The sequence below is a fragment of the Zalophus californianus genome, chromosome 1 (genome assembly GCF_009762305.2).
Source record: "Zalophus californianus isolate mZalCal1 chromosome 1, mZalCal1.pri.v2, whole genome shotgun sequence".
Classification (NCBI taxonomy): Eukaryota; Metazoa; Chordata; class Mammalia; order Carnivora; family Otariidae; genus Zalophus; species Zalophus californianus.
In genome coordinates this window covers 30,959,755-30,975,516 of record NC_045595.1, presented here as the reverse complement: position 1 = coordinate 30,975,516, position 15,762 = coordinate 30,959,755, and the positions used below count along the sequence as shown (strand labels likewise).

Sequence of the window (15,762 nt, the reverse complement as noted above, 5' to 3'; positions counted from 1 at the left end):
TTTCAAATTTACCTACTGTGACTGGTAAACTTAGTGGTTTCCCCTAGAATAGCTAGAGTTAATACCACTAACAATTCACACATATTCCTTTTTTTAAACCAATGAAGTACATGTCTTTTAAGATAAATTCCAAATTCATATATAATAATTGTGCTTTTGCTTTCAACTGTTTCATAAATAGAATTTGCAATGTGATTCTGGCAACAAAAGTTCTTATATAAATTCTAGTAGAGGATTATGAAACATGCAAATAAGCCTCCCCCCTTTCCTCAAACAGCTGCAACTAGAGATGAACATTAAGGGTAACGCATCAGGCATGGCACTTACAGGAAAGATTCCCTGGATACCTGAGCTTTCATTTTCTATAATCAGCGACAGTCAACATTTATTGAGCCCTCTCATAGGAACTTTCATGCATATTAGCTCATTTTATTCCAAAGCATTGTGTTATGGATACTATCCCAATTTTACAGCTCAAGGAGATGAAGGGATTCATCCAAAGTTTTTCAGGCATTAATTCATTTGTATCATGTAAACATTATTTTTGATGTAGGTAAAATCCCTAGAAATTGGAGGCTCAGTAAAATTGATTTGCCCATGAACATACCCAAGTTCTGCAATTGAACCCAAGCTTATGGCTCTAAAGCCAACACACTCCAAGTCATCATCATAATCCTTACTCATCCAGCTAACCCATTTTTCAGTTTAAATATCTCCGGGATCTCCACTCTTCACTCAGATCATGGGCTCATGCCTAGTAATTTCCTGGTATCACTCTTTCTTCCAATCTAACCCTTCTGCTTTCTCAATTCTTCTGGATCCCAGCTTCAGGAAGGAGCGCAGAGGGAATGCCAACTGTCTATCAGGTGCAACCATCAGGTGAATTAAGGGCATGAGAGCACAGCCAGGCAGTCTCATGGTAGACCAGATGGATATGTGAGCATTTCTTGTTAAAGCCATAGGGGGTATGTCTTTTTATTTGGCACACAAATTCTTCAAAACAACAAATCCAAAGAATGGCTGCTCACATACACCCAAAGGACAGACAAAATTTGTTTGTTCCCTCTGCATCCATGATTGAACCTATTTGACTTGAGTAATTTATCAGGTGTCTAAAAAAGAATTTAAGTCTTCGCATCTTGCTAAACATCCAGATCCTTTCTGAATTCTATAGAAACTTCATAAACACGTTTTCACAACACATTCCTGAACTTGAATATCTTTATACAATAGATCAGTGAATAAAGATTTTGTTAGAAAAAGATACACAAGATCAGCAAAATTTTCTCAAGGAATAGGAGTTTTTTGAGGAGTAGAAAAGTTCCTGAGTGGGTCTGGACATTCCTAACCATTATGGGGGGGGGTACTGAAATTTTGTTTGTGTTCTGGCAGCATGAATGAAAAGGGACCTGAATTGGGATTGAGAAGACATGACTTTAAGAAGGAATGATATATATTGTTCTTACCATGTTCACTGGAGAAAGGATTTAATTTTAAGAGCTGGGAGCAATGAGTGATCACCGTTAATGAGAGGTAACATGGAAAAATGATTACGATGAAGGAATCTGGCATCCAGTTGACTGGGTTCAAATTCTGGCTCTATCACTATAGCATTTAGTAAAGTGCTTGTCTCTATGTATTAGTATTCCTATTACGTGTATATATTTTATTATCATCTCATAATGTTCTCCCAATAGAGAGATAACAGAAATAAGGCAATAATAAATTGAGCAAACTTTATGTTTATACTGTGCTAGAAACGTTAAATGCACTTGTCAATAACATACCATCATGTTTAACAATCTCTTCCTTAGATACAGTTAGGAAGCCTTAGTATGGACCAGACATTCTTCTGGGGGTTCTGCAAACACTAAATTACTTAACCCTACTGGCATCCAAAAGACGTGACTCTAATGCTCTTCCTTTGATGGCTGTGGACCCTGAGGAACAGCATAATTATGTAGTCAGCTCCACTTCCAATGGCTGGAAAGAAGAGCCAGTTTTCCAGCATAAGGCTCATGCCAAAGCCTATGCTCCTTCAAGCCCCATGCTGCCTTTTCCCACAGTGATTCTTGCTTGTCAACCAATTCCTCTCCTCCCCTCCCTCAAATGGCACCTATCACACCAGGCAAGCTAATGACTCTTCCATGAGTAAATATGCAGAACAAAAAATTTAATTGGGGTAAGAATATTAAACTTAAAAAAAAAGTACACATTAGTGTGTTTCTGTTTTCTACCACATGAATAAACACAAGAAATAATTAATGTAGTAATTAGTCTTCTAACAATAAGGGCCAGAGCTCAATTAACCTACCCGTATATGAATAAAGATGAAGTGTATGCGGTTTGAGGTAATACATTTTCCTTCACAAATGGATTATCTAATCACAGGCAAAACCTCATCATTCATTTCAGAAAGAGGTGATGAACAAGATGGCACAGGCCCATGGAGCCCTGTGTGCTGAAGGGCCAAAGGTAAAACCCTCGAATAACATCATCAATGTAAATCCCCCAAAGGATCGCATCATAGAGAATTCCAGGAATTCTCATCCCAGATCTCAAAGATGCAATACTTGAGAAAACTTGTTAGGGCTACCTTAATCAAAGATGTACTCATGAAAAAAAAAATCATTTATTCCAGGAATTCTGGTCCCAGATCTCAAAGATGCAATACTTGAGAAAACTGCTAGTGCTACCTTTTTTTTTTTTTAAGATTTTATTTATTTATTTGAGAGAGAGAGAGAGAATGAGAGATAGAAAGCATGAGAGGGAAGAGGGTCAGAGGGAGAAGCAGACTCCCCGCTGAGCAGGAAGCCCGATGTGGGACTCGATCCCGGGACTCCAGGATCATGACCTGAGCCGAAGGCAGTCGCTTAACCAACTGAGCCACCCAGGCGCCCTGCTAGTGCTACCTTAATCAAAGATGTACTCATGAAAAAAAAAATCATTTATTCTTCCACCTGTAAACCTCACTGGGCCTAATGTGCCTATGACTGCAAGAATTACTGCTTCCACTCTTCCCCTGAAAGAACAAGCTTGGGAGACATGTTTTTAATCTCAGGATCCTTTTTATTCAGGCTACGACAATAACTAGTGATGGGCATTCGATCCATGGGCAGCCAATCCATAACCTGATAAGGCCTGGGGCTGAGAGTTGTGTCCACACTGAAAAAAATTATTAGCTAAGCCAATCACATTCTTTCTCTTAGAACATTAGATTAGAATCAGGGAAAGAATAAGCTAAATGGGAAGAGAAAGGGAACACACAAAGAGAGCAAGCAGGACAGTGGTCAAAACATAATAATGGCAGCACTTTTGGTAAGGCAGTTCTACTCATTGCCTTGAACCCAAGACATGAGACCTGCACCTGGTTCAGTCCTCATAGTTTTACTGATGTAAGAATTCACCTCCTTTATTGTGCAGTGAGTATGCCTACAACTGACCCCTTTCCTTTAATAGTTGAGTCCGTTTATGTGAGTTACTCTCCTCCACAACCAAGAGCAACAGCTAGGGTGCCTGGGTGGCTCAGTTGGTTAAAGCGACTGCCTTCGGCTCAGGTCATGATCCTGGAGTCCCGGGATCGAGTCCCACATCGGGCTCCCTGCTCGGCAGGGAGTCTGCTTCTCCCTCTGACCCTCTGCCCTCTCGTGCTCTCTATCTCTCTCATTCTCTCTCTCTCAAATAAATAAATAAATAAATCTTTAAAAAAAAAAAAAAAAAGAGCAACAGCTAAACAATTACTTCTATAGGAGTCCTTACAACTCCTCTTCACAATGAAGATCATGAAGGGGAATTTACACCACATCCAATGTGTTCTCAAAGATTCATTTATTCAGTCTACTAATACTTACTGAGGACCTACTGCCAGATGTTTTGATGGGATTTGTAAGTGTCCCTGGAGTTGTTCTTACTATATGTCAAGCACTGTGTTAGATACTTAGAATGTACTGATGAACAAGACAAACAATATCCTTGTCTTCATGGAGCCTTTAGCGTGGCTGGGAAGCTAAAATGCAAACAAGTCATTAAAGAATGTGCTCGGGGAGCCAACAGGAGGCTGACTTCTGGTGGGACCTGCCTACTCAGAGAGGTCCTCCCAAAAGAAGTGACATCTAAGCTGACACCTGATGGGACAAGAGGAATCTGCCAGCTAAATGGGGCTGGATGAGAAGAGAATGATAGTATTAAATGCAGAGGAAAAGACATGTCCATCAGATCAGCAAGAAATCATCACCAGTCCTCCAAAACATCTAGGAAGTGTGAAATATGTACAGAGAAAGAAACTGGATTTCAGTATGAGAGCTAAAAGGGGTGAGGATGGACCTCCCCCAAGTTTTGATGAGGCATCAGTTTCAATGGGCAGCATCATTTTTTTCTTGTATGTTCCAAAGAGGTCAGAGACTTGAGCAGAGGCTTAGGGGGTGACTGGTGTTGGGAAGGACTCAGCTACTCTGGGAGCAGAGATAAGGCACTCACGCTTCATGTCTCAACCTTCACGCTAGGGCAATTATCTTATGCTGTCCAGGGTCACTTAGACTGGAAAAAAAGCAATTCTTTATCATGACCATCATCATGATCCCAATTATCTTTACTTTGGAGGACATTTAATAGTTTACAAAGTGTCTTACATGCTTGATCTCACTTAAAATTTACAACACTGTGAGAAGCAAGAGATATTGTCCCCACTATTCACGTGAGGAAACAGGTTCTCAAAGAAAGGCAAACCTAATAGAATGAACAAGAATAATTACAAATACAGCCAAAGTCAAATATATGCCTGCAGAAGATGAAGACTCAAAGGAAAGTCAAGTTTCTCTCCACACATTCCTTAGAGACTATTATTTTTTTCTATTAACACATGACCCTTTTTTTTTCTTACCTGGATCAGGAAGAGGTATAAATCCTCTGGGGGAACAAAGAACTAAGAATAATGTCTCTACTTGAGCATGAGGGCAGGATTGCTACCCTGTTCCTACCCAGGAGACTCCCAAGTGCCAGGTGTGGCTGGGTATTAGGGTGTGGTTAGTAAGTGACTGAGGTTGATCCTATCAGGACCATCATCTACAATCTGGAGAATTCAGTTGGATACATGTAGCTCTTCTAAATATAAGCAATGTCTATAGACTATGATTTGAGAAAGATTAGGAAAAGTCTCTCCCTGCACCTCAACAAAAAAATTCCTGAGAACCAAGTGCCTGTAATTCTTTCATGAGACCTATTCCTTGAGTCTCTGCAATGTTCTTTGACATGCAGATACTCCAAGGGCAAGTCCCCGGGCGCTATGGAAAAGAAACAAACAAAACAACACAACCATGGCAGTATGGTATATAGATAGAGGGGCTCCAAGAGGTACATGCAAGGTGAATACAGATTTTCTACTTCAGGATTTTGCCAAGACCCTAACTTGCAAGAGGCTGCCATAATGTTCTAAATTACCTTCTGATGGATTTTTACTTTTTTCTTTTTCATCATCCCCAGAATCACCCAAAACATTATCATCATTATCATCATCATCATTACCATCAGCAGCAGCACCACCACCTTCATAATTTGTTGAGCACTTTTTATAGCCCAGGCACTGTGCAAAGAGGTTTACTTTCATTAAGTCATTTAATCATTATGGCAACCCTTGGAAGGAAGAACCATATCAATCCAATTTATAGATGAGAAAAACGAAGCAAATGGAGTTAAATAACTTATCCAAGTTCACCATGCTAGTGAAGAATAAAATCAGGATTCAAATCCATAAGTAACACATTTCACTTTGTTTCTGTCCTTGTGGGGCCAAACACCAACTGTCTTAATAAACTTGTAAATGCATTAAGTGATGACTCCATTACCATACTGCGGAATTGCTCTTTTATGAAAAGTGTATTTATTGATTCATATTCTAATCGCATTTGATTTTTGTCACTAATTGAGAGGCTAGAAAGTTATAATTAAATCCACATTAATGTAGCTTCGAAATTACATCAGACCCTCAATGACAGATTGCTGCTCATAATTTAAATAACTTGTATGTTAGAATTTCCTGTCTTGTTTATACTTAGGGAAAAAAAAGAGCTGTCTGACTCACGCACACAGATTTTTTTAAGAAAATAGAAAAAAAGACCATAAAATGAGATTAAATTATTGGCTTGATAATCATAGTCTTTTTCTACATATTTTAAATGAAAAAAACTAATTTTTAATTAGAACTAACTCTATCTTGGTTAATTAATAACCAACAGAAAATAAAATAAAAGACAACTGATGTGTGTTATGTTCATCTCTACATGCAAACATTCCTTGGCATTTTCAGAAAAGGTTTCAAAAATATATCTTAGTGGGTGAGATAAATATTGCAAAATAGGATAGTATCTGCCTTTTAACATTTCTTCGAGGATTAGGGATAAGGTACAGCAGGTGCCTGCCACACTGAAGGAAGCAAAAAAGTATACCATTTAAGAGAAGACAATTTGGAGTGAGAGTGCTCAAATATTGGCTTTGCCATTTCTTACAATTTTGTTCTTGATGAGTTAGTTAACATCCCTGAGCTTCATGGTGAAATGGAAATTAGTCATATAGATTTGACATGATGATGTATTGAAAGCACTAAAATACAGTCCCTCATATGAAACTTGCATGAGAAAGGTAGCTCTTCTTACTTTTCTCATTAAGGGTTTAAAATGGTGATATATTATATATCATATCATATCACATTAATTATGTTATTGCTTTATTTTGTTATTATCAATAACATGAATTTAAATGCTATTAATATCAAGTAAGCAGAATAATGTTTGTTTGAAAAACATAGTTTAGAATTTAGATTCAGGGATGAAGATTATGCAAAGCAGGTACCTTCATTTAAATAAAGTAGTACCTCTACAGCTAATATATCAGACACACTGCATCTCTGGATTAGCTGATCTCCTTTGTGAAGGCAGAATGGAAATGTGAAGTCCAGCATTGTTGCAGAAATGGTATAGCAAAATTTGAGATGGATGTCAAAGAATAAGAATCAGAGGAATCAGGCAATTTGACCTAGCAGTTACTTCTAGAGGGACAGAATCTGGACCTGCAGCATCATATTATTAGAGGACTATGCCAAATATCATTTGCAGAGTTGAAGTCCTTTGGATGCCCTTATATCTGCATCAATTCTTGTCCTGGATGATATAGATGTGTTGGGGTCTCCACATTCCATTACACATAAATTCACAGGTGTATTTCACAGCCTTATAAATAGTAGAGAGAAGAAAGAATGTGCTGAAAATTTTAAAAAGAAAAAAAAGAAGAAGAAGGCCAAAGTCCTCCTACTGTAAAGAATTGGTAGCAAAATAAGTGATCAGTGGATGCTACCAACTTAGTGTTTCACCCCCAAAGTAAGTCTAAGAAATTCAACCTCAGCCACAGCAACTTCTTCCTAGAAACATCACCAAAGGCAAGGGAAGCAAGGGCAAAAATGAACTACCGGGACTTCATCAAGATAAAAAGCTTTTGCACAGCAAAAGAAACAGTCAACAAAACCAAAAGACAACCGACAGAATGGGAGAAGATATTTGCAAATGACATATCAGATAAAGGGCTAGTATCCAAAATCTATAAAGAACTTATCAAACTCAACACCCAAAGAAAAAATAATCCAATCAAGAAATGGGCAGAAGACATGAACAGACATTTTTCCAAAGAAGACATCCAAATGGCCAACAGACACATAAAAAAGTGCTCAACATCGCTCAGCATCAGGGAAATCCAAATCAAAACCTCAATGAGATACCACCTCACACCCGTCAGAATGGCTAAAATTAACAAGTCAGGAAACGACAGATGTTGGCGGGGATGCGGAGAAAGGGGAACCCTCCTACACTGTTGGTGGGAATGCAAGCTGGTGCAACCACTCTGGAAAACAGTATGGAGGTTCCTCAAACAGTTGAAAATAGAGCTACCATACGATCCAGCAATTGCACTACTGGGTATTTACCCCAAAGATACAAATGTAGGGATCCAAAGGGGTACGTGCACCCCAATGTTTATAGCAGCAATGTCCACAATAGCCAAATTGTGGAAAGAGCCAAGATGTTCATCGACAGATGAATGGATAAAGAAGATGTGGTATATATACACAATGGAATATTATGCAGCCATAAAAAGGAATGAGATCTTGCCATTTGCAACAACGTGGATGGAACTGGAGGGTGTTATGCTGAGCGAGATAAGTCAATCAGAGAAAGACATGTATCATATGATCTCACTGATATGAGGAATTCTTAATCTCAGAAACAAACTGAGGGCTGCTGGAGTGGTGGGGGGTGGGAGGGATGGGTGGCTGGGTGATGGACATTGGGGAGGGTATGTGCTATGGTGAGCGCTGTGAATTGTACAAGACTGATGAATCACAGATCTGTACTTCTGAAACAATGCAATATATGTTAAGAAAAAGAAAAAAGAAGAAGAAGATAGCAGGAGGGGAAGAATGAAGGGGAGTAAGTCGGAGGGGGAGACGAACCATTAGAGATGATGGACTCTGAAAAACAAACTGAGGGTTCTAGAGGGGAGGGGGGTGGGGGGGTGGGTTAGCCTGGTGACGGGTATTAAAGAGGGCACATTCTGCGTGGAGCACTGGGTGTTATGCACAAACAATGAATCATGGAACACTACATCAAAAACTAATGATGTAATGTATGGTGATTAACATAACAATAAAAATTATTAAAAAAATAAAAAAATTACTCATGTGCACAACTGTGGACATATGATATCCCTATGATTCTTCCTGCATACCACAGCTTTCCTTTACCCTCTCCTCTCCCCAGTGCACCTCAAATTACACCCTTTGGAAAAAAATCAATTTTAACAATTTAGTGGTATACATTTGTTTTTCTCTATGCTCAGACAAATCTCTCTCTCTCTCTCTCACACACACACACACACACACACACAAACTATATTTCCCTTTTTCTGTTTTTCTAAAAATTTTTTTTAATTTATTTACTTGAGAGAGAGAATGTGCCCCCGTGGGCACGTGCAAGCATGAGGGGGTGGGGAAGGGCAGAGGGAGAGGAGGAGAGAGAAGCAGACTTCCCCACTGAGTGCAGAGCCCTACATGGGCTCAATCTCACAACCCTGAGATCATGACCTGAGCCAAAATCAAGAGTCTGATGCTTAACCAACTGAGTCACCCAGGCAACCCCCCTTTTTCTATTTTTACAAAAATGGTATTATGATCGATATGCTAGTTTGAAATCTGATTAAGTTGTTGATTAAAAGAATGAAAGCCATCTTTTTCCATTTAACAATTTATCAAACATTAAGAATGAAGTCCATTTTTTTTGCACTTGATAATTTTATCAAAGACAATTACATATACTGACCTCCAAGTCAATGCATATTACTCATTCTTTTTAATGGCAGTATAATATTTCACAACATGTATGAATCATACCGTAACAATTTTCCTATTAAGGGACTCACTAATGGTTTGCAGTTCTTTCCTCTACAAATGATGTTGCAGTCAATATCCCTGAACATATATCTCTATAAACACTTTTATTTCTACAGCATAAATACTGAAAAACGAAAGGATTATGGTTCAAAGACTTTAAAGAGTACCAATTTAAAGCTGCTCTCCATAGAAAAGGAGAAAGTGGAGTATTGTTAGTGCTCTGTCATGATCAATTTACACCTTTTGCTGATCACTTACTGTTTACCAAGTACTATGAAAAGCACTAGTAGGGAACATGGAGAGGAACAGAACAAATTTCCTGCTAAGAGATCACTCTCTCGTTGTCACCATCTCCTACAGAAAAGATAACTCAGAGTGTCTCCTCATACCAATGCATACATGTAATACATGTTTTCCTTCCCTCTCTCCACTTTGTTAAACTTTATCAGTAACTAACCTTCTTCTGTCTCTCTGCTCTCATTTCTCTACCTCAGCTCTTTTAAAAGGTAGATCAAATAACTTAAATGACCTTTTAAGTTTTGGGGGGTTTTTTTGGTCCCTTATTCAGGTTCTCTTCCATAAATGAAAAGCTAGTCACTGATTTGCAAGCAAAATCTCTTCCACCTTAGAACCTTAGAGGCCTAGAAGAGAGAAAAGACTATAAATATTTTAGGTGTAATAAATGTTCTGCTATTCCTCTCCATCTCCCCCTCTCCTTCTTTCCCTCTCTCCTTCCCTCCCTCTCTCCCCCGACACACACATCAAGAAAAAAACAACTATAATGCTGTGTGATAAATTTTCATGAATAAAAAGTAATGGAAGCCCAAAGAATGGGGTGAATCATTCCATTTTGGACAGAGAAAGGAGAAAGGAACAAATATGAGAGAAATCTTCAAGGATGTAATATTTAAACTGAGGTTAAAAGCCAAACACTTTTCCTAGGCTTCGGGTGTGAGTATGAAGAGAAACAGGAAGAGCTTGAAGGTAAAAAGTACTTTTGAGTTTTGGAGGGAACCTAGATAGCTTAGGGTGGTAGTCCTCCAAGTTTAAAGTGCATAGGAATTATTTAGGGAGCTTGTTTAAAATGCAGATTCCTGGGTACCCAGCTTCCCAATATTTTGAGTTGATGTCCAGAAATCTGCATTTTAAACAAATTCATCAAGGTTTACTATACTTTGAAATATGCCAGTAGAGGCTGTGCTGTGAGTACTGGCATGAAAGAATGTTGTCACAGGACTGAAAAGGATACAAATTAACGTGTCAGGTGTGACAATAAGAGATACCAGAAAATGATGTCAACTCTTTGAATTTTGTTTTGAGAGACAATGGCTTGGCAATGGAGCTATTACTTTGATCAAAAATCTCTGCTCTTCCACAAGGAATGTTTACTGGATGGCTGAATGAATGAATGTGGGCAGAATTCTGAGAAAGCCCAACTGCAAGTTTCATGGACTGCCAGCACTGCTTGCTTTGTTTAATCTGGCTGTAAGGAAAACTCTTCTAGAATGGCCATCCCAGAACAAGGTTCAAGCCTTCCAAATGCTGTCTTGACATACGCCAAATTGATATATTTGTGGTTTTTATGCAGGTCCACAAACAAGCAAATGTGATTACCCTGTGGATCCTCCATGTAAACATGCACCACCGTTGTGTAGCCAAAGCCAGACATTAGCCCTTTGAGCTAAGATCTGGGAGGACAGAGCATGCTCTTACATAATTTCCCAGCTAGTCAGTTGTAGGGCCTGTGATTAATGCTACATGACGGGCTTTGAACTTTCTGTTCAGATAGGTCTGCTTGCCCCTCAGAGCTCCTAGCAAGAGGGAATGTGCGACCTGCAGATTTCACTCTGAATAACCATCATCTAAGCCAACACTAACATTGTTCTGTGGCCCTCTGAGTGACTGCTTCTGTGCCTCATTCCTTGTCAATACGTTGCCATGCGACTGTCAGAGTGGGTGTTTTGTTTTGTTTTGTTTTGTTCTTTAAGGGGGACAAAACAGAAGAGTAACAATACTTCGGAGAGCCCAGTGGCTGAAGAGAGCTAAGGGCTCTCTCAGAAGACTGGGGGCTGGGGAGAGGTTCTGCTGGGAAAAATCATTAGTGCCCTCGAGGAGTGGCCAGGGTAGAGAAATTGTAACAGGGAAGGAAAGAGTCCTGCTCTCCCCACCAACAGCATTCGCAGCCTCACCGCGCCTCGGTGGAGCTCCCGCAGTGCAGTTGACCACAGCGCTTCCAGCATCCCATTCCCGGCGGGTGAAGAGCTGTCCCCATGCTGATCAACTTTCGAGCTTGGCCAAGTGGAGGCCCAGCCTTCATAGAGTCCCTCCTCTCCAGCCTTCACCCCCCCCCACACACACACACCCGCCCCCGCAGAAGTGCAGGTGAGGCCGAGAGCCCAGCGGCGGCTCCTCCATCTGCTGCACTCCCCACCTTCCCATCTCCCGGGGAGGTTCCCGACAGCAGCCCCTGCGAGTGTGCCAGCGGGAGGTGAGATGACACCTCGGAGCTCTTGCAAAAGCCCGTCCGCACTCCCGCCGCCAAGCGCGGTCCCTCCAGCCCGTCCCCGCCAGCCCGGAACGGCACCTTCGGAGTGGGGAGATCTCAAGCCCGGGGGCCGAACTCCGGGCCTGCGGCGGCCGCGAACCCAGGGCGCCTCTCCCGACCTCTCCTCACCTGACGGCTCGCTGCCCGGCTCCCCTCCCCGCACACAGTCCGCACTCACCAGCTCCAGGGCTCGCAGGAAGGCAAGGGGCTCCTTCAGCGCCCGGAACGTGCCCGCGGAGGCCAGCTTTGGACGGGCGAGACGAGAGAGAGAGAGAGAGAGAGAGAGAGAGAGAGAGAGAGAGAGAGAGAGAGAGAGAGAGAGAGAGAGAGAGAGAGATAGCGTGAGGAAGGGGCTGCGGCGCCTCTCCGGACCGCGGGGACCCCAGCCCCCGCCGCCCTGCCCAGGTCCGCCCTACCTGACTCACGGGGTCCATCGCTCCCCCGCGCGCGGTCTTCTCCCTTTCGGATGAAGTTCGGAGGGCACCGCCGCGTCGTCCTCGGGGCCAGAAGCCCCGCTTCGGGAAGCGCCGGAGGGGCGAGGCTCGGGGCGGGCAGCCGCCGGCGGGGGCCCGGGGAGAGCGGGGCCCGCGCGGGCTGGCAAACGCTCGGACGGCCGTGCGCTCCGCGATTCCTGCGCTCCCGGGCGGCGCGCGGAGGCAGCCGGGCGGCGGGGAGGGGGCGGGGAGGGGGAGAGGCGGCAGGAGGGGGAGCACCCGGGGAGGGCTGTCATTGGCCAGCTGCAGCCGGGAGGGGAGGGCCGGGGACGGGCGAGGCCGAGCGCGGACTCCGGGCACCCTCGGCCGCGCGCGCCCGTGCCCTCGGGCTCGGGGGAAACTTCGGGGCTGGAGGGCGGGGAAAGCCGGCTGGTTCCGTCGGTAGCGCAGTTCCCTGACTGAAGAAGGGGTTGCAGGTAAGAGAAGGGCACCCACCCCTTACCTGGGGACGTGTGTGAGGTCCCGTGACTTCTGAACACCAGAGCAAGCCTGTTGACTCCTTGGTTCCCACACGGCTTCAGGGACCCCCTCGGCTCGGCCAGGCAGCGCCAGGTGCGGGGGTGCATCGGAGAACCGGGTAACGCGGCGCCTTCCGCTGCCCTTGGAGAGAGGATCGGGACCGCCGGGCGCGGCTAGAGGGGAGGGAGGAAAACAGGGTCATCTTGAATATGGGCCGGTGCGCCGGGCGCGTAATTCTCGGGGTCATTGTGTGAGGTCAGGAGCAAGTTATCATGCCCACGTTAAAGGTAAAAAAGAGACTTACAAAGGCTGATTTAACCAAGGTATAACTCACAGCTCATGAGAGGTCAAACGGATTGAAATTCAAGTTCCTCTATAACTCATGCTTTTCCACTGAGATCCTTTGCCGAAGAAATAACCCCCAGATGAAGCTCCCCGAATTCATTATAAATAGTACTTAGCGCTCGCCTCCCAACTCATACTTTTTTTCCCCTTCCCTCGGTCCGCTAACCTTGCCGAAAATAATAGATAACAACAACAAAACAACTGAGTTCCTTCTGTGAGTCAGAAATTATGCTAAGGGCTTTATACACATTACTTCACATATTCACAAAAACCCCATGGGTTAGGATACCATTATTCTCATTTTAGAGATGAGGAAATTGAGGGTCATGGAAGGGAAGTGGTCTCCTCTAGTTTAAACAGCTAACAGAGAATGAAGCCAGAGCTGAATTCAAAGAGTCAGAAAAAAGAGCAGAGGAAGAATGCTTGCTTAGCCACTAAATTGTCTTGCTGATATGCCCCCTTCCTTCTCACTCGCTTTGGACAGGATTCCACATATGAAGTGGTCTCCCAGCAACACAGATACCCCATCTGTTTACTACAAAGATTTGCCAAAAAGGGTTGGAGTTTGTGTGTGGCGGGGGGTGGGGGTGACTAATATTTAAGAGCAGGGGATGAAGATGGAAATGAAGAGTTAGGAGACTGCTGAGGGGAGACAGCAGGCCAAACATGGGTAAGAAAGAGCACATCCAGAGTGTATGTCCCACCCCCCAGCCCCCATGGATTTTCTTAGAGAAAACTAGAAATTTAGTAAGAACTCCAAAGGGCTAGTTGCACCATCTGCAGTCAGCCAGTTTTGTTCCTACTGCTCTTCCTACATGCAGATAGTCTAAAACAATTGGAAACAGTTGTTTCAAAAATAAGCTATTATGCAACTTAACAAAGGGAGGGGAAGGGAATTAAGTTATCAAGTACTTAGTGTGTGCTCTACAATTTATATATATTATCTTACCTGGGAAGTTACTTAGCCTCTTCAAGACCTCAGTTGTTGTTTTTTTTGTTTTTTGTTTTGTTTGTTTGTTTGTTTTAGTCTGTAAAAGGAGCCAACAATATCTACCTTGGCTGTTTGTTGTGAGGACTCAATGAGATTTTGTAGATAACATATCTAAGGCAGTCTGGCACGTCATAATCTCAAAACATGTAGTAGTTACATTTCTCAATGCCCACACTTCTGAAAAAGCAAAGATGAAAGCTCAGAGGTCCTCCGCGGAGCTGTGGCCTTTGTAGTGCTGTCTTGCCACTCTGCAGTATCCCTCCATATCCTTGCCTTTTTGAACTCAGCAGTTGCCATTTTATTTGCTTTGGCCAGTGAAAAGTGGGTAGAGGTGATGTGTGCATTCTGGGCAGGAGTTTTAAGAACCTCTTAGTGATTTGCCATCTTGTTGATTTTCTTATACCACGATGAATACAATGTATGACACAAAGGCCCTTCAATGAAGGGCAGAGCATGGCAACTGGACTTTATGAACATGGAGCTGAGCAAAAAATGCATTTTGGGTTGCGAGTAATGGAGATTTTTAAGTCTTTTTGTTACTACAACACAACATAAAAGTTGATTCGTAAAAAAGTTCACACTGGGGAGCCTGGGTGTCTCAGTCAGTTAAGCGTCTGCCTTGGGCTCAGGTCATGATCCCAGGGTCCTGGGATGGAGCCCCAGGGCTCCCTGCTCCTCGGGGAGTCTGTTTCTCCCTCTCCCTCTGCCCCTTCACCCACTTGTGCTCTCTCTCTCTCTCAAATAAATAAATAAAATCTAAAAACCCAAAACACAAAAAACAGCCATGATTCCCCCGAACCTGTATGACCTCATTGTCCTTGTACCCTTGCTCTTTCCATCCTAGTCAACTACTTTATGGCTATAACATCTCCTGCTTATGTTTCATAATGATGTTAATTATCATAATAGCTTATATCAATTCAGTTCTTACTGCATGCGAGGTGTTGTGCTACATGTTTTAAATACATCATTTTAACATGACCACAATCCCCTCTTTTATGGATAGCACCTCCATGCCTAGAAAGGCTAGGTAACTTGTCCAAGGTTGTTTAAACATAAATATTAAACATCTAAACATATCTCTTTAGACAGAGAGAATGATTTATTTAAAATATTGCCCGCCAGCATTTCATTTGAGCTGAGAACTTGGCACAGTTGAAGTGTGAGCCAATTCCCCCTAGGTCTTTCTTCACACTCAACATTTCTCCTCCTTTAATACGGTGGCAGATTTTTCCAGTCCTCCAAACATCATGTGAAGGAAGCCAGAATTGTGGCAAATGGCAAATGTGTCATAGCTTAGGCAACAATTGCACATTGTCACAGGATGCTTTTCACATTCCAGAAATGTATGAGCTTCCAACAGCTGCATCACCAAAATAACCCAGAGTTCCATATCACATTTGCAATGTTAAATATTTTGTAGACATTGGGGTTAGAACCTCTATCTTCAGGCTTGTAAATAACATTGGGTTCCCTAAAGAACTAGGTTGGGAGAGGTAGG

General features: G+C 42.7%; 1 protein-coding gene across 2 annotated transcripts in view; it reads right to left on the bottom strand.

The window, feature by feature from the left end:
- SYNPR (synaptoporin) overlaps positions 1–12,639 on the bottom strand; it is a 308,866-nt gene extending 296,227 nt beyond the window's left edge. Inside the window, exons 1-2 of one of the 2 annotated variants that reach the window (XM_027586730.2) lie at positions 12,389–12,639; positions 12,151–12,216 (exon numbers count right to left, since the gene is read on the bottom strand). In XM_027586730.2, coding sequence (XP_027442531.1) covers positions 12,151–12,216; positions 12,389–12,406 — 84 coding nt within the window. In that variant the 5' untranslated portion in view covers positions 12,407–12,639. The remainder of the gene's footprint in view (positions 1–12,150; positions 12,217–12,388) is intronic. The other variant, XM_027586731.2, reaches the window with a different exon arrangement.
- Positions 12,640–15,762: the final 3,123 nt, after the last annotated feature.